Source organism: Fusarium redolens (assembly GCF_020744475.1).
Source record: "Fusarium redolens strain MPI-CAGE-AT-0023 chromosome Unknown BKA55scaffold_10, whole genome shotgun sequence".
Lineage (NCBI taxonomy): Eukaryota > Fungi > Ascomycota > Sordariomycetes > Hypocreales > Nectriaceae > Fusarium > Fusarium redolens.
In genome coordinates this window covers 1,253,192-1,280,894 of record NW_025763673.1, presented here as the reverse complement: position 1 = coordinate 1,280,894, position 27,703 = coordinate 1,253,192, and the positions used below count along the sequence as shown (strand labels likewise).

The following is a 27,703-nucleotide window of genomic DNA, read 5'->3' as shown; positions in this document are numbered from 1 at the left end:
ATTATAATTATCCGCGGCTGTAACCGTTGGAATATGGATGAAACCGGCATCTTCCAAGGGGTCGGTATTAACGGCTTAGTTATTGGCCAATCAGAGAAGAGAAAGACCTTGAAGAAGAGCCCCCATAGGCGCAGCTGGGTGACTGTAACAGAAGCTATATCAGGGCTGCCGTCAGATCAGATTAACAATCAGATATATCAATCAATTCAATCAATTCAGATCAAATACGGTATCCCAACAGATCAATCAATTCAGACACAAGCATCTGTGCATCTGATATATCTGATATCCTTAGAAAGGAAGATGGCTACCCTAGAACTGTCGGATCATCCATATTTTCCGGTCCTCAGAGTGGGGCACTTCCCTAACAAGCAGTGATGCTACAGGGTGGAGTCAAGCCGATTGGCTGGCTTTGAACCTCAGCCCGCTGAGGGCTCGGTTGGAGAGCAATCTACAGGCAGATGAATTGGTTAAGTTGCCCCTTTTTCCTACCTCTTGCCCCAGTACGACACAGACTTAGCCAGAGAAGCCAACACATCCTTCAATGTTTGGAAGCTTATCTTGGCTGATGGGTTTCAATCTGTTGAAGCCCCTGCTGATTGCAACATACAATGTCGGGAGACCGCTATAAAAGGCAGCCTCGCTAGTAGCCCGTCGTCATCGCCGCCACCACCCGCATTTCCTCGTCTCGGATCCCGGTCTAAGGCCATCGCTAAGCAGTGTGATGCGGCTTTAACTTTGGCCTCAACTGCCGATTCGTCCGTTGACAGGGTTGAAAGCCACTCCACTCAATCCACTGGCAGCTCGAGTGGAGTGGGTAGATCATAATCCACTGAATATCTCAGCATAGTGGATCCACTGTGAGCTATCGTGGATTGGGTGGATTGGGTGGATTGGCAAGTGCCTCTATGCTTGATGCCATGATGGTGACGCTATTCCCGAAGCCCTTGCCCACGTAGGTCCCTTATTCCAACTTCCGAGTGAGACCTTATCCCCAACAGGCTCCCATCTCGTCTTGAACGCCCACCACCTGAGTGAGCCACTTTGTTGCCCATCCTTCAAGCTGTTGATCCGACATCTGAGCTAATTCGAGGCCGACTTTTTCTTCGTCTACCGAGATAAAGAAGGGATCTAATTCATGAATAATACCAGCCCTCAGCCATGAACGCAATACCTGGCACATCCCGATAATCTGGGCTTCAAGTTGGTGGCGCAGAGGGTTCACCATCCGACCTGCTGCTGAGAAAAGACGCTCGCACTCAGCAGACATTGGTTGTATCGTTAGAAAATCAAGCGCCATTCGCGATAAGTTTGGATACTTGAATCGCTTCTCGTGCCAGTAAGCGAGAGGATCGTTGATGGAGCCATCACCACTTTCGCAGTGCGTAATCCAATGCAGGTATTCGTCTTCGCCTGGCGTGAGGCCACCATGACCTGCTTCTGGCGCTGTGTAGCGGTTTCGTTTAAGGTATTCCTGAAACGGATTGTCCGAAGTCTTCCGCTGCTTGGGAACTGGCTCAACGGCTGGTGGCTCCTGTCCAGGCAACGCGGCCTCCCGATACTCAAAACGCCAGACATCGTGAACCATGTTTTTCGCCTCGTCAATCAACTCAGGGCGGTCAGTCCAGTTGCGTTCAAACCATTTCCATCGGTATGCCGGATGGAGCGCCAGGCCAGCGTAGTAGATGGGCGTCTCGCTCAATATCTCATAGTACTCATTCAACTTCTGCCAGCCCAAATTGATGTTGATCCTGAAGTGTTCAGTATCAGGGAAGTCCTTCGCGATATCCTTAAAACGTTCAAGTTGCTCGAGAAGAAATTCAAAGCCTTGAATAACGTCCCAAATATTGCCATATGACCCAGTCCACCCACGCTTCCGCTTGCGGATCTGGCCGTCGCCTTCTAGCATTTTGATCGTGGCTTCGTAGTAACTAAGGATTTGCGCAAATATTTCGACCACCTCCCAGTCCTTATCGGATAGCTGGTTCTCTGGCTGGCAAATAAAGGGCAATGTGAGTGACTTCTTAGGACCGCCCCTCTTGGCCTTGTTCTGTTGTTCGAAGTCGATTCGATGGTGGGCAATGAGTCGTTCGATATAGTCGCGAAGCAGTAGAGCTCGTCGTACCATGTATAACTGTGACAGCCATCTCGTATCGTTGTCCAAAATAACATCTAATGGCTTTCTGGCGTTGAGTTTTGGGTCAGATGATTTGTTAAAGGCTTCTTGTTGGATGTTGCGAAGCATGCCAGTCAACAAGTCAGATCTGTGGATAGCTACCACAAGATTGTGCAGTTTGCCTGCTGGCCCCTTCTTGCGCCAAATCAAATGTTCTGCTTCGGTAAGAGGCCCTACGCCTGATATCCGCCGCTCAAAAGCGTCAGCATCGTGCCCAAATAGAAGGGCTTTGGCGGAGAGGTTCAAGGTATGCCCAAAACAGCGCCCTCGCCTGCGGGCCCCAACGAAGCCGAGCTCTCCACCAATAATCTCCATAGCGGTATCATTGTTTTTCGCGTTGTCAAGCGTGAAATAGCCAATCTTGTCTTGGATCTGATACGATTCAATTACGTCGAGGATTTCTGCGGCGATATTAGGCCCCGTGTGCCTGGCGCTAACTTCGGGGAGCCCAAGCGTAATCTTGCAAGGCTTGTTGTTTTCGTCCCTAAAGAAGCAACAGATGCCATATAGGGCGTATCGGTTTCCAGACCGCCAGCCGTCGAAGGAGATGTGGATAAGGCCAGGCGCCTTGCCCAAGACCTCTATCACCTTCTGCTTGTGTTGTTCGAACGCGGCGACGATCTTTTCTCGAACAGTTGTGTGGGTAATATTGGCTTTACGTGCCGAAACTGACGGGTTCAAGTAACCGAAGATAGCATGGAGTTCTGCCTCCTCGGCAATTGAAAAGGAGTGATTCTTGGCCACGATCCAATCGATCAGAAGCCTCCGGAAGTGTTCCTTGTCGAAGCGTTTGATGAAGTCATTCGCAATCGCTTGTTCTCGGGGGTCGTGTAGATCGAGCTTCATGGATTCAGCGAGAGTCCGCTGCCCCGGAGGCTTTCTGCCCTTAGAATTCGCCTTCTTTTCAGCAGTTCCTTGGGTCATTCCAGGCGGAGCGCGGATCCCGTGGTCGTTGAACAGATGATTGTACGCGTTATGAATACCATCAGCTTCGAAATGACGTGGATGTGGATTATTCTTGCGAATGCACGCTCGGCATATCCATCTGCGGGCGTCTTCCTTTTGGATGTCATATCCAAATTGCCAGGCCCAGCAACGCGTCTCCCTGGCTCGCTCAGAGAACGTCCAGCCTGGGAAATGCCTCCAGAGCGTACGTTCGTACTGTTCATCGCTTACGGAAGAGGTCCTTAGAGTCGAGACAGGGGTCGAGGTTGAACGGGTAGGATACGGCGTCGGGCAGGGTGTTGATTCGGCAGCGGACCCGAAGCCGTTGTCGGAAATGTCGAAGCAGGAATCAGGCGAGGTCATGGTAAAATAATCTCTTTGTCATGTCGAAATCGCAAAACATGGTGCAGGTGATGGGTCAACAACAGGTCGTCAGGTCAGCGCGAATGACGCGTCCAACGCGACCAGTTGGCACAATATGCCCTTATCCTGCAGATGTTTCAGATACTTGCCTTTCGAGCCAATTTGATGTGGACGAGCACGTAGCGAGTGCCATGTTGGGGTCGGGTATTAGATAAGTCCCTAACATCCTTCACATCACGAGCTTGACGCGATTAGTATCGCTTGCAATTTTTCGCGCAGTATTGAGATATTGAGGGATCTGGACGCGTTTTTTGAATCAGCTTGCCGGCAGTTATTTAATGGTATAATTGTTGTATTATAAATCCAAAGTATGGACAGTCGAACTTGATATTTGCCGGATATGTTGTTGAGGAAAATGTACACTTATTGATGGCCCTCATAACGATATGCACTCACGGAGCAAATCTTAAGTATACCAATCGAGACTTACGTCATCCCAATGAGAAAGCATAGGACATTCGAATAGTGTTTCCTATATTGTATGTATTCTAAAATTGCGCTGTTCAGAAGCTTCATGGTGTTTTTGACATAGGGTAGCAACATTGCAAAGATTATGGGGCACATCAGCCTCTGTTAAAGGCATTCTGCCAAAATATATGGGCGCCCTTAACTACCCCACTTATAATCCACCCAAATCCACCCAATCCATCCACGACATTGCCGAGTGGATTCGGTGGATTAGCCAATCCACTGGGATTTTGCCAGTGGAGTGGACAGTGGAATCCACGAGTGGATCCACTACGTGGATTGGGTGGAGTGGCTTTCAACCTTGGTGAAAGTATATTTTATGAAACTTGATTGTTCATTATTGAGATGAGAGTTCTTCTCCGGTTTATATCTCTAGATGGTTTCATCTAGGACTTTGAACTTTAAATCTAGGACTTTCAGACTAACAGTCTAAACCCTGAAAGGAAGGGGGATCCCCGGATTTTCCAACAGCTTCACGCAGCTGTGGCCCTCAATTCCTGTCTTCAAGATGAGTCAATGACAGTTGATCCAGGATATAACTTGGACTCCTTCCGGGAGGAAATTAGATCTTTGGCTCTTCGGATGAAAGACCTCTCAGATCGAAGTAGAATCTGTCCTAAGGGGCATCAAATACTTGACCATTTACAGTATGTTACTCTCCAGCACTTGGTCCTCTTGAACTAATTGAATGTCGGCTATAGAACTCATAGCAGGGGCAGGAAACGCCCTGATAACGGGCACAAAAACTCAGCTTGGAAACCTGTTCGGAGATTGGGCCGATATTCGGGAATGGCTAGACACTGACATGATCAATTGGGTATGCATGCTTCTTCAACAATTCAGCCCTATGCTAACATTTTCAGGACTTAGAGGAAGGCTTTAACTAAGTAGTTCCTCATACAAGTATCTAGTTAAATAAAACTGTGTAGTGTGAGATCATCCTAAGTAAGCCCTACATCATTATGGCAGCCCTAGTTTCAGGTGTTAAAGGACTTTCATGCGTCTTGATTGAGCTGTTGCCCCTGTATTCCTCTTTCGCTTGAAAGAGGACACTCAATGTAACTGCCGCGGCCCCACTCTTAGCGACAGGGCTGGTGCTTGATGGCCTGATTGGTTCTTTGCTTCCAACATTGTACTCGAGATTGCGAGCTTCGCCTGTGGGGTTCAGGGGCGTCTCGACGTGCACCGCATCATCAGCTTGTAACTGATCGAGGTCCTTCAGGGTGAGCTTCTTCATCCCGTTGAGCTTCTCCATGACGTCCAAAACTCCGTGAATGCCGTGGTAGCTATCTCCGATGAAGACGCGCTTGGGGTTCAGGAAAATGATCATACAGAGGAAAACAGAGAGACCGGACTTGTAGGAGATGACCTCTCCGCCAAAGAGATTGCGTAAGGGGACCTCAAACGGTTAGAGTTGGGCGCCGACCCGCGAGCGTAAACGTGCGAGTCAAACGGCGCATTGGGCTTTCACACAGGGTTAGTAAAGTCTCGGGGGAAAGCAAGGTCTAGCACATACATCATTGTTAACCATTGGGACGAGGTTGTCAGGGTCCCCCGCGTATCCGTAATAGACGACCACGTGCATGGCCGGCGCGATGGCAGGGCCTTTTGGAGGGCCTCGGCTGCCAACACGAAGCTGTCGGGCTTGCCGTTGGTCTCATTGGAAGCCATTCTGGTTGAGTCTTGAGGAAGAATGAGAAGCCGGGAATGGAACAAAGGCGTCTCGAAACTTGAGCAGACTGTATGTTGACTGCCGTGACGTAGTCGTCCCAGGATATTCAGCCAGAATTATTACGAAGAGTGGTCAGAGCACGGATATCGACGACGGTTCTCAAGCCTCAACATCCGATGGCCGTGGGGTGCTTGTGGAGCAACGACAGAAGGCAACAAAAGACACGAACACTGAGTCAGGAAATTGTTACGTGGCCCCGTACATAGCTTTGGAACAAGGGGAAAGTCCAGCTGGGCATTTCCCATCATGCCATATCGTGCCATAGTGGGAATTGGCGTCGAGCAAAGGGCGTCAGCCAGAACCCCTTAGTCAATGTCACCTCAGGTGAACCAACTCAACCTCAATCATGTGAAGCACTGGACCACCCGTAAGACGTAATGCAGCTGGAAAGGTTCAGGAAAACTTGTCAGCGGGCGCCAGAGATAGAGTACCCTATTGTCAAAGCTCCTGCGCCAGCCCCCCACACTAGGCGCCTTTTAGTCAAGATTGTCAACTCCAAGGCGTTTTCACTCCACATGAATCGTCCTATCTCCTACGGCAACATCGGCAACATCGGCAACATCGGCGTCCGGCAAAGTGCCCGCCAAGGGCCGCGGCGGAGTGGATGATCATAGGCATAGTATGACCTCAACTGGTCACCTCAATCAACATGATTCATTTCGTCGTTGTAAGCAGCAGCAACTGTCGGGATTTTTATCACCTTGACAGCTTCGTCACAAGAAAAACGCTGTATCGGCTTGGCTTCTGACTTCTTAGAAGACGGCCTCTTCCTCCTTCGATCAACTCGCTCGTTGCCCGTGAACAGTAGTCAGGAACAACACAAGGCAGCTATCTTTCCAAGCTATCTGGTAGACCTAGAAGTATGGCACATACACAAATTAATAGGGATCTCACATATAAAAAGTGTCTGAAGCTATACCTGATTGTCAGGGGTTGGGATCACCTTGACTTGGTTAAGCTCGTAGCTGATTTTGGCCCGCCCCCCCCATCAGCCTTCTTATCTTGTTGTAGCTCCTTATGGATGCCACAGTCAGGGCGAGCCGTGCCTGTGGCCCCATAGCCATGCTTGCGAAGGCTGCGGAAGAGATCTGACGACGAGAAGAGGTTATCCACAAAGACGTGATATGTCGCTCTTGGCAGCGTATTTGCCAGGGCAACAACGACGCCCTGGGTCGAGTTCAAGGCGATAGGCCTGTCTTCTATAGCAGGTATCTTCCTCGTGGCCGTGGCTCGGCCTCGTGTGGATGACGTCGGTAGGGGAAGTTCAACGCCAACGGCGCCGTATTTTGCTTCTTTGATATGCCATAGCCACCGGATAAAGAAAGTCCGTTGAGCGATAACCCAGATCTTGAACCCTAGGGGGTCCGGCTTACCTTTGACAAGTGTTATCTCATTTGCAGACATCCCAACAATGAATAAATACATAATATCGCCTTATTCTTATGTATTCATAGTCAAGCCCTTATATTCTTATCTATTCTTAAGTTTATGAATTATTCCTAATATAAGCTTGAGGGCCCACTTGTATCGTCGTTGTCGCTGGGGACTTCCATGACCCCGTTATGTACTGCCACATAGACTTTGCAGATCAAGCCTTTCTTCACCCAATATCTCAGGCATTGAATTTTCTCGACAGTATCAGCCGAGAGCCGTGCCCTGTCTCATGAAATTGTCCGTCGTGCGCATGAGAATACCCGTTCCGGGTCGTCTGATATCGCTGGTACACTGAGTACGTCAATGGCCAATTGATGTAAACGTGGATACTCAATCTTCTGTTCTTCTCGGCACCACCGTTCAAGAGGCGTGCTTGTCGTCATTGGTCTTGGCGGAGAATTGATGAACTTTTCGAATTCATCCTCATTTCCTAGTTCGTCCGAGACACTCATTGGCTGCTTGACGCGCTCGTACGGGGTTACTTCTCGTCGCTCGTTATCATCCAGCCGCGCCGCGGACCCCAACGGCAGTGGTCGGTCGTTGCGGTGCACGGCTGCAATCAACATGAAACACGCTCGTGTAAGCAAGCGTAGTGAGGGTATCCCTGTGAGGAGGGAGGTGGCGGATCCATATTCTTAAGAATATAAGAATTATGTATTTATTGGCAGCCTCTATATTCTTATCCATATGCATAAGCTTAAGAATGAATATGCTCTTAAGAATGGATATATAGTCATTACTGGGGTGTCTGCTGTAGATGTCTGCCAGTAGGTTGGCACGGGTGAGACTTGGAGTATTTAGCCGTGATCAAGGCGCAAAGTATAAATTCTCTACTGCTTTCTACATTTGTGAGATGATTTTCAACAGATCCCCTGTAACACCCATTGCAGTAACCTGTCCTCCAGCACCTGCACCTCTAATCGTCAACGGCATCTTTCCATAGCGTTTAGTGTAGAAACTAATGATGTTATCGCTGCCTTGAAGCGTAGCAATTGGATGAGTAGGTTCGAACAACTCAAGGCCAACCTTGGCTTGTCCAGTTGTCACATCGACACTACCAATGTAACGAATAACCTTCCCAGCCTTTTCAGCGACCTTCTTGTGCTCTTCCATCACCGAGTCAAACTCAGGAAGACGTTTTAGGAACTCCGAGGTATCGGTGATGCCTTCTAGTTCCTGTGGAATCAAGCTCTGGACTGGGAATGCCGCGGGTGACTCAATAGGCAGGCCAGCCAATCGCCCTAAGATCGTGATTTTACGAGCCACATCGAGGCCGTTGAGGTCATCCCGAGGATCAGGCTCAGTGTAACCAAGCTCTTTAGCCTTGATAACTTCAGTTGACCATGCCCCACCGTTTCCTGAGGTGGGGGCAAACGAGTTGAATAGAAAAGATAATGTGCCACTAAAGACTCCTTCAATTCGAGTCACCTCGTCGCCAGTGTTGACAAGGTTATTGATCGTTGAGATGATAGGCATTCCAGCACCGACGGAAGATTCGTGATAGACGAAGGGACCGATAGGTGTAGTTGCATCAAAAATCCCTCGCCATAACTTATAGTCCCCAGAGAAAGCCTTCTTGTTAGGGGTGATGATGCTTATGCCACGTTTTAAGAAGGAGGGATAAGCTGAAGCGACTGCCTGAGAGCTTGTATTGTCTGCCACGATGACCTTGTGGGGCGCTCCGGATAGGTAGTTGATAATCTTGTCCAGGGAGGGAGGACCACGGCCTTGTGTTTGCAAAGTCTCAAGAGCCAAGTCAATGTCCAGTTCCGAGTAATCGTCATGATATAAAGCTCGATCGATGTCCGCAATGTAGCATAGCTTCAGGCGAGTGTTTTTTTGATTCTTAGTAAGCCATGCAAGCTGCTCGACAAAGACGGAGCCAACGCCTCCAGCGCCTGTTGTGTGTCTGTTAGTTCCAATCTATAGGGCGAGTTGATTTTGGTAACGACTGACCGATGACTGCAATGCAGACCTCTTTCTGTGTGGATGCCATCAGGGTGTACAAGTACTGCTTGTTGTTTACATCTTCAATCCAGATCACCGGCTGCTCTTATATGTAATACCAGTCGACCGCAGGGCCGGTTTTCGGCGCCAATGACATCTGCGCCCTACGAACGATTACTCGCTACTCGAAAACATGTCTTTGGGCTCTTCGGTCTTCCGCGGAAAGACCATCACGTTGTGTTGTCCACTTAGTAGCACAATGTGAAAAAATTCTCACATAGCCCGAAGCGATCAGTCAGATTCTCCAGTGATCCGACAGACAATCCACTCTGAGTAATCTAAACGTGACATAACACTCGGCATGTACTTTCCTGGAACTAACTAGTAAAGCCAGTCGCTCAATTGATTTCAAAGCCCTCCTCGTTGTAGTAATCAAAACATGACATGTCCCCACAACGTTAGTTCGGGCTCAGAGGGTCATCCAATCGGATCGACCCTTCATCCCGAGCCTAACTATCAGCGGGGAACTGGCCTAGTAATGTGGCCAGACAACTTATGATCTAACGTCAGAATTGTGATTGAGTCTCGGGACGTTATCGGACCTGTGCAGAATTGCAACTTAGTACCTAGTTGATGTTGAGTCTTAACGAGCTATAGATATATAGGCCTAGCACGTCTCTAATCATGCCTTGCTCAACAAACAGATCAAGCTGCTTCACTTGCCCAGCATGTCTACCAAGCTACCATTCACTGTAAGATGATCGTTCCTGGAACCGAATTACGCCGCTGATCGTTTGATAGCTTGATGACCCATCCCTCTTCCACGAGGCTTCACTCTTGAACGGAGAATGGGTTCAAGCCAAATCTGGAGACAAGTTCGATGTCGAAGGTAGTTAACTTCCTATCATGATGACATGACCCGGTGGCACTAACATGAACCTTTTGGCAGACCCTGGATCTCGCAAAGTGTGGGCATCTTGTGCCAACAACGACGTCGCCGATGTAGACCAATACGTTGAGACGTCGCAAACAGCGTTTGAAAGCTATCGTTTCATCAACCCACGTCAACGGGCCAAGATCCTGCTTAAATGGCACGAACTGATCACTGTTGCACGCGAAGATATCGCCAAAATCCTCGTTTTTGAAACCGGCAAGCCATGGGTAGAGGCTGTTGGGGAGATCGATTACGCACTCGGTTTCGCTTGGTGGTTCGCAGGTGAAGCTGAGAGAGTGCGAGGTTCTGTTGCGATTCCCTCCGTGTCCAACCGCCGTACATTTGTTATAAAGCAGCCTATTGGAGTGTGCGTTGCTCTTGTTCCTTGGAACTTCCCCGTTGCTATGATTATCAGAAAGGTAGCTGCAGCCTTGGCAGCGGGATGCTCTATGATTATCAAGCCCTCGCCCGAAACCCCTTTAAGCGTCATGGCTCTGGCCGATCTTGCCCTTCGTGCAGGTGTGCCGCCTGGCGTGATCAACGTCATCTCTACTGATAACGACAACACTCCTTCTGTCAGCGAGAGGCTCTGTAAGCACCCGCTTGTGCGCAAAGTCACTTTCACTGGAAGTACTAGCGTTGGAAGCATTGTCGCGAAGCACTGTGCCGAGGGCGGCCTGAAGAAGGTGACGATGGAATTGGGAGGGAATTGCCCGTTTATCGTGTTTGATGACGGCGATTTAGACCGAGCTGTCGCTGCTCTGATGATTCTCAAGTGGCGCACTGCTGGCCAGGCATGCACACATGCCAACCGGGTTTACGTACAGAGCGGCGTCTTTGACAAGTTTGCTAAGCTGATGACTGAAGCCACCGCAACGATCAACGTCGGTCATGGTATTGAAAAGGACACGACGATGGGTCCCTTGACTACGAGTCGCCAGGTCGAAAAACTCAAGAAACACGTGTCTGATGCTGTTGGGAAAGGGGGCAAGCTCCTTTGTGGAGGCAATCAGCCTAGCATCAACGGCTACTTTTTCGAGCCAACTATTATCTCGAATATGACCAAGGATATGTTGACAACTAACGAAGAGGTATTTGGGCCTTTGCTGGGCCTATACAAGTTTGAGACGGAAGAAGAGGTAGTCAAGCTAGCTAATGATACGTCCATGGGTCTAGCTTCGTACTTCTTCACCAGGGATGTTAGCCGAACGTGGCGATTACTGGAAAGTCTTGAAGCTGGAATGATTGGCATGAATACTGGTAAGTTAACTCAACATTCCCCTTTTGTTTCGTCTAGTTATCTCTATATGCAACTGACAATTGCTTTAAGGCAACGCATCCTGTGCCGAGTCACCATTTGGTGGAATGAAACAATCGGGTTATGGGAAAGAAGCTGGCAAGGATGTTGCAATTGAAGAGTACTTGGTGTCTAAGACTGGCACTTTGACCGTGGAGGGAGTACCAATGTTGTGAGAGTTGGTTTATTGTAGCAAAGTGGAATAGTCTCAAGAACTAAGCAATAATCCACAAAAGAATTGTGCTCATCGTCATGGCAGTGGCCGAAAGAAGTCAATATGAGGGAGTATGTCGATAGCATAGCAGTTTCATATTTATATCCTCTCGGATGATTAAAGGAAAGGTATATAATAATATCAAGCTTCATAGTTAATGCTTCTATGTTAAATGAAACTGGAGAAATAAATAATCTGATAGTTAATATCTCGGGAACATTGAGGCTCGAAAGTAACTTTATTATTATAAGTAAGACTGCTTACTATCTAGAAATTGTTTTTAAGAGCCTAGCGATATATTAGCACTCAGCATACAGACATCCCAGTACCGGTAATGAATATATATCCATTCTTAACAGCATAACGTACACGATAAGCAAACGGGCTAGATAAGTGAACCGGCCAAAAATTTCAACCTATAAATAAGATATCGTAATAAAAACACTACAAACTATCTAATTAATTAAAATTAGTTACTATACTCTTTCCCTGAGGCCTGAATTCCTTCCTGACAGGTCCTTGCATTATGTCTAGTCTTCCCGCAAGCCCTACAGCGCCGAACCCTCGGTCGCGCCGAACTTCCTTGACAACCACTTTTCGATGATTCGGCCACTACTTGCGCATCTACATCCATCTGATCAATCAGATCCTGACTATTCCCTATAGTCATCTTCCCCCTATTCTGTAGGCGGGTTCTTTTTGCCCTACGCCGCCGGCTAAGTGTCTCATTCGCCTGTCGAGGGTCTCGTATCTTTGCCCTCAATAAAGCAACCTCATGCATAACTGCCACTGTTGCTTTGGTGTTAGACTTAACGGCGTTTATAATTGACTCTGGTGAGCTGCTGTTATGTCTTCTGATTCGATTTTGAAGGTATTTAGACTGAGACTGGGCCTCGAGTGGTGTCTTAGGGGTCCTTGAAGTCCACAGGGTCGAGGGTTCAGTAACCTCCTCGGGAGGTGTTGGAGTCCGTAGCTGCACATCAAGCTTTGAGATCATACTTTCAAGGTCAAAGGGAGCAAGCCCAGCTCCTTTAAAACCTCCCTTGATATTTTGTTCAGTCATAGCAGCTTGAAAAGCGGCATAAAAGGCCGGGAAGAACTCGGTCTTAGAAATATAGTTTATAGAGCATCTGATCAGATGCTCTATTTCTCGCCCATATGCCTTTTTTTAGCGGCCCGAAGCACCCGACGTCAAGAGGCTAAAGCAGGTGGGAAGAATGAGGTGGCATACAGAGTGTAATGATATTGTTCTCCTCACAATATATCTCAAAGTCGGCCGAGTGGTGGTTTTCGTGACCATCAAGGATCAGAAGACGATAGGGACCAGTTGATTGGTTAGTTGTAGACCGATCAAAGTTCTTTAGCCACACGAGACCCAGCTTGTTATCTGTCCAGCCATTTTGGGTCGTAGCAATAGCCCAAGTGGCCAGGAGGTTGCTTTCTCGGTACCAATTGGCAAGGTGATATTGGCCTGCAACCGCGATGAATGGATCGATTGCCTGACCTTCTGCATTAATTGCTTAAATCGCTGTAACCCATTCCCGATTTCCAGGCTGGACTGATTTTGGTCTTCTACGCCTCTCTAAGCCGGTGATAACGCCTACAACAACGACACAGTGTTGCAAGCCGTAGCCAAAGCCTGTGGTTTCAATGCCGCCCACCGCCGACTCTGCTGTAACGGTCATGTCATCAATCCGGCAGTGCAGGCGTTCCTGTTCGGTAAGAATAAGGACGCTTCTGGTAACTAATTAATCGCTGAATCATTAATTAGTCATTGAATCCAAGGGCCGGTTCCAATAATTAATCTGAATCCGACCTTGGATTCAGGTTAATTGATTAATTACATCAGTGGATAACCCCAGCGCCTTTTGTGCCTTTGATATGCTGGATGGTGAAGGGGGCGGAGTTCCTATACCTAGCTAGCTCAGCACGTCTTTTGCTCCAGTAGGAAATTTGGCTTCGTTACAGCCACCGAGACGAAAAATACACATACATACATACATTGCCTATACGTTGTAGGTGCGATGGCGTGTCTTCCATTCATAGGAGCTTTAATACAGCAGGTGATACACTCTCCTCACCGGACGAATGGGTTTTTCTGCCCTCTATTAGCCCCTTTTAGCAAAAATATTTTAAGCCCCGATTCAATTGGGGGACTTAGATGGTGGTTGTTTACACGGTGCTGGTGTTACGTGGTCAACAATTCCAGTAATAGGAATGCATTCTTCTTTTGCTGGAATAATGTATTCAGTTAACGTGCATCATAAGCATGTGAGCCAGACAGGTATGTGAGCCACTATTGTAACGGCTGCACCTAACCATTACGCCATGAGGCAAAAGATTGGCTAATAACTGCTATTGTAACAATTACAGTGGTGCATACAGCCGCTTATAGAAGCCTTACAGCGCTGTTACGGGCACGAATTGTAACAACTATGACCCTCACCTTAAAAGCTGTTTATTAAACTTTTCTCAGAACGTCAATTTAGCTCTAAAATAACAAGAAAATATAATACAATACATTTAACTATTATATCCTTATATGTTATATCCATAGAAATTATAACTAAGTTAGTTCTTTTCTTTATAAAGTTAAATGAGAAACTGTATTTACACTGTACAAAACATTGTATTTCCAAGTTTTCTATAGAAACCAAAGTTGATATAAGTCTTTCAAAAATATATTCTAGTATAGTTAAGCATATTAAGCTTAAAAATACTTTTTATACATTTTTAGCTATTTTATTTGGGACTTTAAGCTCCATAGGGTAGGCTGTTTTTATACTTTACAGTATAGTGGCTCATATACTTGTCTGGCTCACATGCTTATGCACGTTACGTCGTAGGTTTTTTGAAAGTAGAAGGGTAATTGAAGAGCTAACTTAGCACTTTGGAAAACAGTCTACATCCATTTCATAGTGTTATACGGATTCGTTAGCTTTGATGCACGAGCACGCCTTGTGACAAGAGGAGAGATCCGGTGTTGAGAGTATAAAACTTGAATCAATTTGCATCTATCTAGCCTTTCTTCCAGCCCAGAGTACTCGATGAGTGAATTGACATGTCATTCTTCAACTGCACATCTTCTTCTCTTGGCAGAACTGATTTCTTTCGTTACGAGACCTGCATCTCACAATTTTGATGCTATCTGCTCTGTGGCACTTTTATGGCTCGCCCCTCCAGATTCTTGAAGTAATTTGTCAACTAGAGCGCTGACCTCGATAAGTTCTTCATCATCAAACGGCCGCCCTACGATCTGTATGGTGCTTGGCTGGTTGACGAAAATGTTCGGATCGTCTATAATGTATATCAGTAAAGCATATTCGCTGGTAAGTAGCAGAGTGCCAGAAACGTACACATTGCATAATTTTGCTGGTCATAAGGATTTGTATCCAGGGGCTTGTAGTATGCTTCTCGTGGGTCAAGTTCAGGGCTAATCCTGAAGTTTGCGATAGGAATCACCGTAGATGGATAGTCGAGAAGATTCCACATTGATGTATATCCCCACCATGCGTTGAAGTCATGAGGGATGCCGGTGGAAGGGGCAGGTGGGCAGATAAGTGCATCGATGGGGCGTCCAGTGCAGGTTATATCCTTGGTCTTATCCCAAGCCTCAGCAAAAATTGTTTTGTAGGCTCTGGTCTGGAGGTTGAGCTAAATTATGTCCTGTCAGCATCATGATTCGTTGCGAGAGTATTTTCATTACCTTCAAAACTTCCGAGGCTGCCAGGGATCTCGCGTTGTAGATTTTTAGAAGGTCAGCAAAGGCTGGCATCAAAGGCTCTCCGGAGACAGCTACCTTCGTTAGAGTATCTGCACCCCCGTCCTGAAAGATAAGGCCATACTGTGATTGTTTTTAGTTTCTCCGCTGTTTATGGCTTATGTCGGTAAATACATACGTAACACTTTGCAAGCTCCCAGCAATCGACTGGAGGGCTGAACTCGACTACTATGATTGGTTAGCCCAGCTTACCAAGAGAAGTATGTTCGATTACAACTCACCTTCGAAGCCGGCGCTCACTAATACTTGTTTTGTATGCTCGATAGCTCTCAGTACAGGAGGCTGTGGCATCACAACGCCGTCCCACTTCATAATACCAACTGAAAGCTTACCCTCAGGCAAGGAAACCTTTCGCCACGGAATGGGAACAGCGTTCGTATCGTACCGATGTTGAGGTTGATGAGAGCCAATAACTTCTGTAAAGAGCCGAACGTCATCAATAGAATGGCAGATCGGTCCTGCGGAGTCCCTGATAGATATCTGGCCAGTCATAGTACCTGCCCATTTCCCTTTAGGAATACGTAGCGACGTAGGGCGAATTGCATAAAGTCCACAAAACGCAGCCGGTGCACGGATTGAGCCGCCTGTATCGGATGGAAGAGCAATAGGAGCTCCCTTCATCGCGACCAAAGCGGCGTCTCCTCCAGAGCTACCGCCCGCACCCAGGCGATTATTGAAGGGGTTCAATGTTCGACCCCAGAGGTTGCTCACTGTCTCCAGGATGAACCCCGTCTGAGGCATGGTGGTTCTACAGTAAAACACAGCACCTGCCGCTCTGAGCGTTTCGATAATGTCGGAAGTGTGATCGTATACCACGCCCTTGCCGACGATGTAACCTCGCGTTGTGACATGACCTTTGAGACCGTAAGTGTCCTAGAGAAAGCTGTCAGATTATGTCGCATTCTGGGAAATTGTATATAGTTCAAGCTTGTACCTTGAGAGCGACAGGTATGCCGTGTAGGGGACCGATAGGATCGCCGCCGTTTTCGAGTATCTCGTCGAGTTCTCTGGCGCGGTGAAGTCCCTCCTCGTAGAACCAATCCGTCAAGCAGTTTGCCTTGTGGATAGTCAGCAAGAATCTCGAGTTTATTATGTACTGGCTCACTTACCAGTTGATGGGCGATAGCAGCCCGAGCAGCAAAAGCTTCCAAGATCTCGGTGGCCCTCAACGCGCGAGTTCTGATACGTTGGTGGAGCTCTGACACGGTAAGCTCGGTAATCTCAATCTGTCGCTTGCTCAAGATTCCAGAAGTGACCGGAACACGAGAGACGTCAGAATGGCCTGAGTATTGCTTCTGGTCGATCCGCCATCTCTCAGGGATCTTCTGTAGAAGCTCGGCCTGGGCCGCTACCGAGATATCTGTCCACGACATATTTGAGGCTCCGCTCGCTAGTGGCAGCTGATACTTGAGGCTCAAACAGATATTGCCCTTGCAACCCAATTATGTGTGTCAGGATTGTGAAGAACGAGTGGTATGATGTGCTATGGGGATATCGTTCGACTTTGTCAGTAAGGTAGGGCACTCATCTTTATCTGCAACTTAACCTCCAAAGGTAATCCGGAGTTTCGACCATGTAAGGTACCCCTCATTTACCTTTAGAGGTACTAGCCAGTCTAACGACTCGATGGCTTATCAAGACAGCCGGACATCTTTTCGGGTTATCGGACCAAGGACAACGAAAAGAGCCGGCATTCAACTTTTTTTTCGGGTACTTTACGCCTGTGTGACACCCCGAAACTGTTTATGACCAATAGAATCTCCACTAGATGTCGCATAATGCATGAACCGGCCCGGGAAGGGCCTAGGCCGGACCCGATTTCCACATTCCCTTTATTGGGAGTTTGCTTCAGACTCCGGCCACGTGACGTCCATACCAGGCTAACGGGGTAGACTAGTGAGTGGGCCCGGCATCTCCGGTCCACATTCATACATCTCCGAAAAAAGTAACCGGGGCCTGGACCTCGATAACGATGATGCACGACGACTTGTAGCGACTAACTCACGCACGCTTGTACGTGGCGACTGATAAACAGTTGGTTTCACCTTATCTACATTATCCACCTCTCGTTCCGCCACCACTACCTTGCCCTATCCTCCCCCCATGCTGCCGCCCGCTCTCACAGCTACGCCACGCTATTCGTAACGCACATTGTGGAGTAACAGAACCGCCTGTAAAAAGTGCCGGTGTTCCAAGATGCAGCCCTCAGCTGCAGGATCGTCGGAATTGACGCGGCACGCCTGTGAGCCATGCCGGTGAGTGTATCTCCCTCCCCTGTATCTCTTTGTCACTTCCGCAGACGCGTCTCTCGGGCGTTGTTTCGTCCGTCCCAAATAGTGCTGACACAGGAGCTGCCATATAGAAAAAAGAAAAGCAAATGTACCGGAGAGAAACCTATCTGCTCCTTCTGTCAGCGACTAAAGGCGAATTGCTTTTATCTTCCTCGAAAGCCTAACGCTGCTAGAGGTCATGCTATCTCGAGGGGTTGGAAGCGGTCTGGTCACTCTGGTGTTGTGTAAGTGGCTGAACCACCTTACAAAAGATTAATGGGCAGGTTGACTAATGGTTCACAAGAAGACAGACAGCACAGCCGAACGCCAGGAAAGAACTTCAACATACATCATTGCAGATAGAAGAGCGCCGTCGTTATCTTCCGGAGTACGATTCCCCGTCAATCCCGTAGTCGTCTTGCGGTGCTAAGAAAGCCCAGGCCTCCATCTTTTCATCCCGAAACCGAGGCTCAGACCGACTACCCCGTCACACCAAGTCAAGATGGCATCTCAGGAACACAAGGTTGGGAGCAACCACCGGTAGGACCTGAAAGCACAGAATCAGCTATGTAAGTTGCTTTTCTCATTGGCATTGCAGGGGTACGAGCCAAGGTTCATGGCTCCCATCCCTTCTTAGCTAATATTTCTTTTTTTCGTAGAGCAGAGCCACCTCAAGAAGTACTCGAGTTCTTTGTTGACGTATATGAGGCAAAGCTGCATTTTCAACCGTTACCGTTATTACCTCTTGAAAACTTGACGGATCAACTGCTGTCTGGGCCTCGTTTTCTTCTGTGGAGTTTTATATCGCTCATTCTAACGATAGCCGACCATGAATTTTACCAAGACTCGAAGGAGCTCGTTGCTCGTACAGCTGAGGATGCTGTCATGAGGCTCGCGTTCGAGGGTGTTCCAAAACCCACGGTCATGCAGTCCTTGTGTCTAATAGCGATGAAACACATCAGGAGTAAGTCTTCTTCCCATTCTGACTTACGTTATTGTACTCAACGTCTTAAACAACCTATCCAGCATATCAACCCGCCCGCGCATCGATGACTGTCGGCGCTGCCTCTCGATTATTTACCATACAAAATTCATTCAACGGTGGTGCAAACTGTCCCTTCCAGGGAGATGAGTGTGTATCCCGAGCTTTTTGGAGCATCTGCATATTCGAGAGTCTCTTCTCCTCTTCCGTCCCAGGTTTATTAGATGCTAGGCCTCCTCCCTATCCTGACACTGAAGTACAACCCCCACCGCCTGCGCCTCCAGTCGTGCCCGATCGTCTTCCAACTTTGGAGTCCAACCAAGATATTGGAATCACCGCGTCTTGCATCCGTATTGTTTCAACATGGGGTAAACTGGGGTCATACCTGCATCGCTTGCGACAAGCTGAGGTCGAGAAACCATGGTTACCATCATCAACCCACACAAAGCTGAGTTTAGAATTACTCGAATTCGAAAGTCAGTATAATAGGAAACACCTTCTCAATAACGTGGGCCTCGCAACAAGGACAGCTCTGGAAGTGTCACAGCAGCGTGACTACTGGAATCCCTGGATGACGACTCAGATCGTCTGGCATGCTGCTCAAGCCATCCTAAATCATCCATTCCTCCATCTAGTTGTCCTTCGCTCGCAGGATGAGATCCCCCAGTCTTGTCTCTTCCTTCAGCAAAAGGTCGAGATGGCTCTATACCATGCTGGCTGGCTATTCCGCATCATCCGGATGAGCACCGGTATTATGAGTATATTTGACCCAATGATTGGAGTTGCGGTTGCGGCCACTGCAACGGTACAGTGGCTGTTCCAGTTCTCCGTGGATACAAGAGTAGCACGAAGAGCACAGGACGATCTTTGTTGGTGTGACGAGTTTCTCAGCCACATGGCACTCACATGGCCACACTTTTCTCATAGTGTAAGTTGAGTTGAAGGAGGTTAGCTTCCAGGATTCATTAAACGATTAAGATCTAAAGAAGTTCTTCTATGGAATCAAGATGCGCGCTGACACTCTCCCGTAGCTCATTGTCTTGCGAAAGCTACAAGACCTTGCTGATCATAACCGTCGTGACATCATAAACCAAGATGCCACGATCAAGTTCAAATCAGCATGGATTTGGGAGCTTCTCGATACAGGAATTTGGAAGTCTAGCACCGACGACGTGTCAAGTCTACATGCGGTCGCCGGTATGAGAGATGACTTTGACACAAGCATGTGCCTCAAGAGTCACTTTATCGATCCTTTTCGAGAAGAACAGCACATGTCTCAAGAGCAACAGTCTCTCGACTCGGGCATAAATCACCTTGACTCTCGTTTCATGGGCACAGAGGGTCTCGAGCAGTTTCGCATCGACGAACTGTCCCTCAATTTCTTAAACTCTGCCTTCGAGATATAGCTTAGTTTCAATCTTTTTACGCAGCTGGACTTGGACTTGCCTAATGCATGCTGAGCTTAGTGTGTTGAAGGCAGGCTCTGGAACCGGACCTCGGAGCCCACTTGGGTATTTCACCTAAATACCACAGTAGGCGTTTGTTAATCGTACAATGCACGAACGGCTAAATACACACAATGCCATGCTTCATCTTCCTGGCAAGCTTATATAAATCCCTTTCTTTGTTACAATTCACAATCCTGAATGTGTATTTCTAAGCTGTTGTTTCGTCGCGATGTCATATCACCTAACCTATTTTAGAAACAGGCAAACTTTAGACGCGTCTTCGATGGGCATAAACGTCATTTCAACATTAACTTCAAGCTATGGGAGATAAGACATCTGAGCGGGGACGGAGTGTCTAAGTGGGGACGGAGAATGATAAGAATTGCCTCGGTAGAGAGCAACTTTTAGTACGTACGGCTTGTTCTCCCTCCTGTTAGTCAATCTTCCTTGACTAACATTTTGGGCCAACAGTCATACTGTCTAGATATTAGCCTTCGCGCCAACCTACCACAATAAAGGCCTTTTCAGTTGCACTAAGTGTCTACATACAAGCAATCTAGAACCGTAAGTGCAGCCCCCGTTCATAGGGAAACTTTTCCAATGGTAGCCCATAATTTCGTGACACGAGGATTAGCCGACTAGCCTACTGTGCGCAGTCGTGGTGGTAATTCGACGAATTACAACAAATCTGGCCCGTGCACGTTGCTGGGTTATGCCTTTGCCTTTGAGGAACGAAAAGGTTCTTTCTTCCTCGCCCTGCTTACCCGAGCACGGATCGCGGAGTGGTCCGTGCTAGCCAGCTTCACCACAATTTCTGCGCCACAATCACCTTCGCGCCACAGGAATCAAACAACAACAACCACCGAAAAAAAAAAAAAAACCTGGGGAAAAAACTGGGGCCCCAGCTGGATGTGTATCTCTTCTTTGAGTGGCACAAGGCAACAAAAGGTCACTTGACCCACTTGACCCCACGTACCAGAAGGCTACAAAGGCTTTATATGTAAAGGCAGCTATTAGAGCCTGTACTTCTTTGTAGCTTAGCTACTTCTATAAGAGTATAGCCTCTTTTTTTCCTGACTTTAACTGGCTATTAGCTTTTTATACTTATTCTTATTGGTTATTGGTCTTTTGTATACAAGCTGATCCTGTATTGGCTGAATTAATTCATCTAATTGGCCTGATATCCCTGTCTTGACCGTTTTGTTGCCTTCTGCCACTTAAAGAGATACAGGGTAATCGAGTCAGCAAGACATTGGTTTGTCCTACGACATTCTTAGTGACGTTTGCCGATTTTTTTTTCTTCCTTTTTTGCTAACCAAGGACCCGTTACTTGATACGTCTACTTGAACCTGGTCATGTGACACATAAAGAAAGAAAAAAAAAAACCAGCGATTGAGGACAAGAGCTGTGATTTTCATGCCGACACCAAATCATGGTCTTACAGGAGTCAATTCTTCGTGCATCATTTCCGCACTTTTCGCTCAGGGCATATGACAAATCCACCGCTTGGTCCATGGTTATGAACATGCTGGCTTTCGTTCTTCTTATATCTTATTTCCCACCGGTCGCTTCCTATTTTGACCTCCACGGCGTTGAATGAAAATGGACAGTCTCCCTTCCCTCCACGGTTACACTGCCAAACCATTCTCTTCTTCGCGACCGGGTCTCCTGTGATTCTTGAGAATTTTTGGAATGATCGACAGATACGAATACCGTAGCTTTGTGATCTGGCGAACTCAACGAGCTCTTGTCTCATTTCGTGAAAAGAAGAGTACGTGGTGCCCTCCGGTGGTAGCTTCATGAGTTGCCCTTCCCGTTCGGCTGGTGGTGCGAATGTATCTTGTCTCATTGGCTCGGACTCTGTGAAGTCTCCGTTTCTGTATTAGTCTGGTGCTTAGCTCTACTCCGCAAAACGCTTTGCGGTGACATGTCGAATGCTAACCTGCTACCAAGATTGAATCCCTCTCATGGCCCGCTAGTTCCTGTTGGAGCCGCAGGTCGACAGGCATATATGCACCGTCCCTGATTTCTTTCCCTGTACCATTCATGCCCCTGGTCGAAGAAGGATCTTTTGCGCGCTTGGGTGGCGAGTTGTCCGGACTGCTGCTGAAAGGGTTTCGTCTTTTTGCCAGGTCGACTTTTGCTTTCTGTGGAGAGGACGCCTTCCTCATCACAGTAGCGCCCTCGAGCGTCGCCTTCGATGTGAAGCTGAACTCATCTACGAGCACAACTAGGATATCTTGCCCAGGTTGAAGCTCCTCCTGTAACAGTGCCGGGTTCAGGACACCAACGATGCTGCCTCTTCCGTACATCCACTTCCCAGATGCGAATCCGCCCTCAGGCAAGCCCTTCATCCAATCGACCCGGCTTTTCCAGGGCTGTTGATCGTGTGGCATGTATGCTAGAATGTGAAACATCTGGCCGCCTCTGAATGTCGGGTCCTTGTCACGGGGTGGTACGAGATAGGTGCTGCATTGGATGAAGCCGCAGCATTTTAGCTGATTGTTACTCAACGATCCAGCCTTGAAACGGAACGCCGTGGTGTCGACAGGTCCGTGGAAGGTAGCGCGCGGTGCTATGGTCGGGAGGCAGTCATTGGCAAGCCTGAGAGGCCTTATCGAGATGCTAAAAAGATGTGTCGGTTAGTATTCTGACCTCTGACTTATGGGCCTGTGTCTCTGCTACATTGGTGCTTTCAAACAGGGCATCGACATACGCTTGAACACACATCTGTCCACGAACCTGGGCCAACTTGGCATATGAGTCTTCCCATCCTCCAATAATGGACTCCTCACCGTCCTCGACTCTACGGCGGAAATGTAGCTGATACGGATGGAGCTGGATGTCGAAGAAGAACCACTGGTTTTCCCACTCATCTGCTTGGGGGAAGGGGTACACGTGCATGGAGAGTGGCACGTCGATTCCATCGATCTCATCGAGCACCTCTCCGTGCTCCCCTGCTCCTCCGTCAAAGAAGCTCGCCTTGACGAATTGCAGCCGGACCGCACCGATCAGATTGTGCCCTCGGATAAGCTGCCGGTCGGTGGATGAAGCTATCTCTAAGCCTTCGAGGCTGGAGAAGAATTGCACTCCCAGGGGGCTTAGAGCTGGCTGCCCTGGCGCCGCTCCCGACAAACGGGCCCTTGATTGCCCGTTACTGGAACCTAGACCTTGAGGCATCAGGGATTGAATCTTGCATGGCACGCAACAGTGTTTTGATGAGAAAGTAGTCTGTCAGAATCATCTCTGGATCTTTCGTGAGATGAGCTCGACTTCTTATACGCAAATGGTCCCCACATTCCGACGGGAAAACAGTTCCGAACTTTGTCCAGGGTCTGCTCCAAAAACCTTCACCCCGCACAATTTTCTCTGGTCTCGAGCGATTCATGATGCCATCGCCCGTCAGCCCTTCTGTATATTGCTTTTTATTATCCCACTCACACCAACACTGTTGGCGCCAGCTGGACGCCGCTGACTACGAGATGCGGTCACCTGCCAAGCGTAACATCTTTGAGCGCAACCTCCATGCCGGTTATTGACGGTCTGAACGTCATGCGATATTTCTGTCGCATGGTTCGAGTGGTTGTAATCTTGAAGCGCCCCTCTGGCACCCTCTCCGAAGTTGCCACCTACGGAAAGCTTCAAAGCTTCTACTCCGTGGACCTAAACTACCGCTGCGCAGCGGGTTAGTCCCTTCCTTCAGGTCTCTGCTCCTCTCTCTCAAAGTCTATTGATGGGATGGCAAATGCCTTATTTCGCCCTCTCGACCTCTGCGTCGATTGAGGGTGGTGTTTCCTCTTTTTACATCCAAGGTCTCATCCTTTCTACATAATAGTCCGTGTTACTTTTACTCGGATCATGCCTCCACCAGGACGAACTCCCCTTCCGATAGAAGATGTCCGCCAAACTCTGGAGAGGCTAGATCGGCAGCACACTGATACAACGGCTCGCACCCGGCGGACCACCCGGCCGCAGCGGGTCATGGAGTCGGAGCTCCGAAACACGAAGCTCAGAATGCCCCTCGAGGAAATCATCCGTGTATCGGACGACCTGGACCGTAGACGCGCCGAACGTCGGACCGGTGGACCCGGACCCTATCGGCCCCACCAGGCTCGCAGGCGCAGTGAATGGGTCCATACGCGGGTTGCTACCGGACCGACGACTCCTGAGCCAGCCTCTCCTCTCCGGACACCGCCTTCCCTCAAGCGGCATAGCATACAGCAAGACGTACTTCCGGCCCCGACACCCTCGGACCGAGACCGAAGCCGCCGGAAGAGGCCGAAACTACTGCACGAGGTTACTCAACATCAGCAACTGTCTCTTGACACAATTCTTCAACACCGGGACTCCTGCTTTCGCGTGAAGGAAGACGTATCGCTAAGGAGATCCTGGTGTAAGGAAGTCCCGCTCGCCCTTCAAGTCGAGACTTCGAGATCGTTCCATACAGCTTTTGCAGACGAGAGGACACTGCCTATTTCCCATTGCACCTTCAGTTACAGAAAATGCGCGCTAGCCAACGTGACTACCATCCAGTGGAGGAGGGACTTGCCCTCCTCGCTCCTACGAGCCACAGTGGCTCTTCAAGAGTGCCAAAAGTGTCTGCCACTGACAGGTGACGCTCAGGTCGATGTTTGCCTCGAATGCCGCGGTAGCTTCGACCGTGGGAAGCTGCCAAAGGCATGCTCCGTCAACAACATGAATATAGGATGCGAGCATCGTTATCCCAAAGAACTCGACGGCCTCTCTCCTCTCGAGGAGAGGCTGATCGCTCTCCAGGCCCCCTTTGGCTATATCACGAAGTTCACTGTTGATAACAAGACGCCGTCGAGTGCGAGTTACAGGAAGCACATCAAGGGCCACATTGTCGTGTTTCCGAATAACGTAGACGACTTGGTCACCACAGTGCTGCCTCACCCGCTTCTTCGGACGATCGAGAACATCCATGTCTCTTGGAGTGGTGCCAAGAGACCCAATCAGGCGGAAGTGGGGTCCCTTCTTCAGGTGCGAAAGTCTCGGGTGACTGCTGCTCTCTTGTGGCTACAGAAGAACAATCCCCTCTATAGGGGTATCGAGATTAACCTGGATGAGATACATGGCTGGCAGTATGCCGAGGGCTCGGCCGTTCCCGCCGTTCTCATGGAGCGCATGCGAAGAGAGGAACCCTCAGCCGTGGAAAAGACACACACAGACCCCATCGTCCCAAATGTTGATCGCGGATTAGAGGGGACCGGTTTCGCTAGCATTAAAGAGCTTCTCGCCTCCATGCAACCAGATGCCAGCGACGATGCCTCACCACCGGGCGACAGCGAGTTGGTGGAACAGTCCCACCAATCGCCTGAGGATCTACTTACATCTGCCCCTGACCCAGGGAGTGTTGACCACGGCGATGATACCCTGTGCGAGACCTCGGCGTCCGGCATGTTTCCTCTAGACGGACCTGCTACATTCGCTGAGGCTGACAAGCTGTCCTTCTTAGCTGAGGCTTTGCGGACGAGTCCGGGCGGACACGATGATGACGCCGAACCCGTCGGTATGATGGTCCATACGGCGGGTGACCAGCCATTCATCCGGGTCGAGCGTGGCGCGGATTTCGCTGACAGCCTACACGAGGATTTCTTCCCGCGAACCTTTCCGAAACTTTTCCCCTGGGGCAGGGGCGGCCCGAAGGGCCCCAGTCTGCCAGACGGCGATCCACGTGGCGCCTTGGGCTCCGCACAGAGTGGCACCAACCATTCGCTCAACTACTGGACCAAGTACGTGTTGCAGCGACACGGGGGCCGGTTTGCCGTCCACCCAATCTTTTGTTTCTTGGTCTTCAATATCCTCCTGCGATCCACGAACCGAAGAATCAGCATGGTCCGTCTGGTAAAGGGCTCCTTCGACAGACTGGATCGGGTCTGTAGACGCCTGACGATGGACCGCTTGAAAATAGCACAGGAGGAAATGCAGGACACCAAGACCACGACCGATCCGGATATCTTGTTCTTGCTCCACGAACTGTCCATATTTGGCCACGCGCAGCCGCTCTCCAACGAAACCCGGCTCTTGATGCGGAGGAAGATACAGTCATTGAACATCTGGACAGGTATACCTGCCATCTGGATTACTGTCAATCCCAATGATATCAACAATCCGGTCAAGTTGAAACTCTCCATTCACAGACTTCATGATCGCGATGCAGCCAAGGAGCTTCTGATTGATCTCCGTGGGAGATATGATAGAATTTCTCTTAGCATTATGGATCCGGTCAGCGCTGCCATCTTCTTCCATCGAGAGGTCTCCTTGTTCTTTGAGAAATATGTCAAGACAGGCCAGGAATCAGTTTACGGGAAGATTAGCCATTACTACGCAACAGTTGAGACGAACGACCGAGGTAGTCTCCATCTGCATGGTCTACTCTGGTTGGAGGGTAATATGGAGTTGCCTTCCTTGATCGACGATATGACGAAAAATGAGGAGGGAGAATACCGTGCTCAAGTGGTTCGCTATCTGGACTCTGTATTTAACGAATGTCTGGATGAGGAAGCTGGAAGGGCCGTCCGCAAGGAGAGAAAGCCAATCGACCCGATTGACGAGATCATGAACAACACTGTGACTCTCTCAGGGGCTTTCGACAACGAGTCCAACTTCATTGCCTACTGTTGCCAGGTGCACTCGCATACGTACACCTGTATCAAGTATTCTCTGAAAGCACTCGCTATAGAGGGCGCAGGTCAACACAGAACGACGGCTTGTCGGTTCAAAGCCCCTTGGAAGCTCGTCGAGAACACCGGGTTCACGGAGGACGGTCTGCTCAGCATGAGGCGGAACCATGCGCTCGTCAACCGGTACAACAAAGCAATGGCGGTCGGCCTCCGCCACAATCATGACCTCTCTATGATCTTGACTAAGACGAAGGGATTGGCCATGGTATTCTACATCACAAATTATGCCACCAAATTAGACACGCCCATGTGGAAACGCCTCGTCTTTGCATCTGATGTTCTTCGGCAGCTCCGTGAATCCGCGTCGCTGAGGGGGCCAAGTCTTTCCGAGCAAGATGCCCAGCGTCAGGACGTGGTGAATGAGAGCCGCCAGTTTTTGATGAGGGCAGCGAACCGAATTTTCTCTGAGAGGCAGCTTTCGGCCGTAGAGGTCTGCTACTTTCTGCTCGGCTATCAAACAGACTTTACTAACGTACCAAACTGGTCCTACATCAACCTGACAGCACTTTACTGGACCATCTTCCGACGCTGGCCACACCTCCGTCGCCAGGCTTGTACGCAAATCGACGCCGAAGAGCCATCGGAAACAGCGCAGTTTCGGCAAAACGGCCGGACCTTGCTGTACCTGGACGCCTATGCTTATCGCGGCCCAGTTCTGAGAGATACGTGCCTCTACGACTATATGTCCACGATCATCGTGGAGCGCCGTCGTGGTCGAGATGAGGATGAAGTCCATATTGCGCTACAGGGGCCCCCGGAATGTCACGAATGGATTCAAAAGCTTCGTCAGCCCGCCGGATACGCAGTGCCAGTCTTTCAAGGGTTCATCAGCGACGATCACATGGACGACCACCCAGTGTACTTCAAACGGTATCTTTCCCTGCCTGGTTCACTCGCCCCCGAAGCTGCCCTGATAGTCTGTGTAGGAATTCGGTTCTCCATCTAGCC

The 27,703-nt window shown here is 49.1% G+C and overlaps 5 protein-coding genes across 5 annotated transcripts; 2 read left to right on the top strand and 3 right to left on the bottom strand.

The window, feature by feature from the left end:
- Positions 1 to 4,972: 4,972 nt before the first annotated feature.
- Positions 4,973 to 5,597, bottom strand: BKA55DRAFT_691652 (uncharacterized protein; the record flags this gene model as incomplete). The annotated part of the gene is made up of 4 exons (XM_046199664.1): positions 4,973 to 4,983; positions 5,090 to 5,411; positions 5,453 to 5,476; positions 5,529 to 5,597. 4 exons carry the CDS (start codon positions 5,595 to 5,597, stop codon positions 4,973 to 4,975), a joined length of 426 nt encoding a protein of 141 aa, XP_046048136.1.
- Positions 5,598 to 8,018: 2,421 nt separating this feature from the next.
- BKA55DRAFT_691651 (homoserine dehydrogenase-domain-containing protein) lies at positions 8,019 to 9,174 on the bottom strand (the record flags this gene model as incomplete). Its single annotated transcript, XM_046199663.1, has 2 exons — positions 8,019 to 9,076; positions 9,135 to 9,174. 2 exons carry the CDS (start codon positions 9,172 to 9,174, stop codon positions 8,019 to 8,021), a joined length of 1,098 nt encoding a protein of 365 aa, XP_046048135.1.
- A 679-nt stretch (positions 9,175 to 9,853) lies between these two features.
- Positions 9,854 to 11,569, top strand: BKA55DRAFT_664716 (aldehyde dehydrogenase domain-containing protein; the record flags this gene model as incomplete). Its single annotated transcript, XM_046197717.1, has 4 exons — positions 9,854 to 9,877; positions 9,927 to 10,014; positions 10,075 to 11,319; positions 11,390 to 11,569. The coding sequence occupies 4 exons, from the start codon at positions 9,854 to 9,856 to the stop codon at positions 11,530 to 11,532; spliced, it is 1,500 nt and encodes a 499-aa protein (XP_046048134.1). The 3' UTR covers positions 11,533 to 11,569.
- A 2,986-nt stretch (positions 11,570 to 14,555) lies between these two features.
- On the bottom strand, positions 14,556 to 17,040 carry BKA55DRAFT_646521 (amidase signature domain-containing protein). Its single transcript, XM_046197214.1, has 7 exons — positions 16,461 to 17,040; positions 16,286 to 16,408; positions 15,573 to 16,224; positions 15,470 to 15,519; positions 15,277 to 15,414; positions 14,927 to 15,224; positions 14,556 to 14,867 (listed from the first exon to the last, which is right to left on the bottom strand). Exons 1-7 carry the CDS (start codon positions 16,722 to 16,724, stop codon positions 14,701 to 14,703), a joined length of 1,692 nt encoding a protein of 563 aa, XP_046048133.1. The 5' UTR covers positions 16,725 to 17,040; the 3' UTR covers positions 14,556 to 14,700.
- A 507-nt stretch (positions 17,041 to 17,547) lies between these two features.
- Positions 17,548 to 20,009, top strand: BKA55DRAFT_691648 (uncharacterized protein; the record flags this gene model as incomplete). Its single annotated transcript, XM_046199662.1, has 7 exons — positions 17,548 to 17,606; positions 17,714 to 17,866; positions 17,926 to 18,009; positions 18,062 to 18,190; positions 18,281 to 18,585; positions 18,648 to 19,531; positions 19,635 to 20,009. The coding sequence occupies 7 exons, from the start codon at positions 17,548 to 17,550 to the stop codon at positions 20,007 to 20,009; spliced, it is 1,989 nt and encodes a 662-aa protein (XP_046048132.1).
- Between the last annotated feature and the right edge of the window lie 7,694 nt (positions 20,010 to 27,703).

Excerpts from the sequence above, each read along its gene's own strand:
- BKA55DRAFT_646521 (XM_046197214.1), bottom strand. The coding sequence starts at position 16,724 with ATGTCGTGGACAGATATCTCGGTAGCGGCCCAGGCCGAGCTTCTACAG. Across the intron at positions 16,225-16,285 it reads GCATACCTGTCGCTCTCAAG|GACACTTACGGTCTCAAAGG; the intron begins GTACAAGCTTGA and ends AGCTTTCTCTAG. Across the intron at positions 15,415-15,469 it reads GGGAGCTTGCAAAGTGTTAC|TATGGCCTTATCTTTCAGGA; the intron begins GTATGTATTTAC and ends AAACAATCACAG.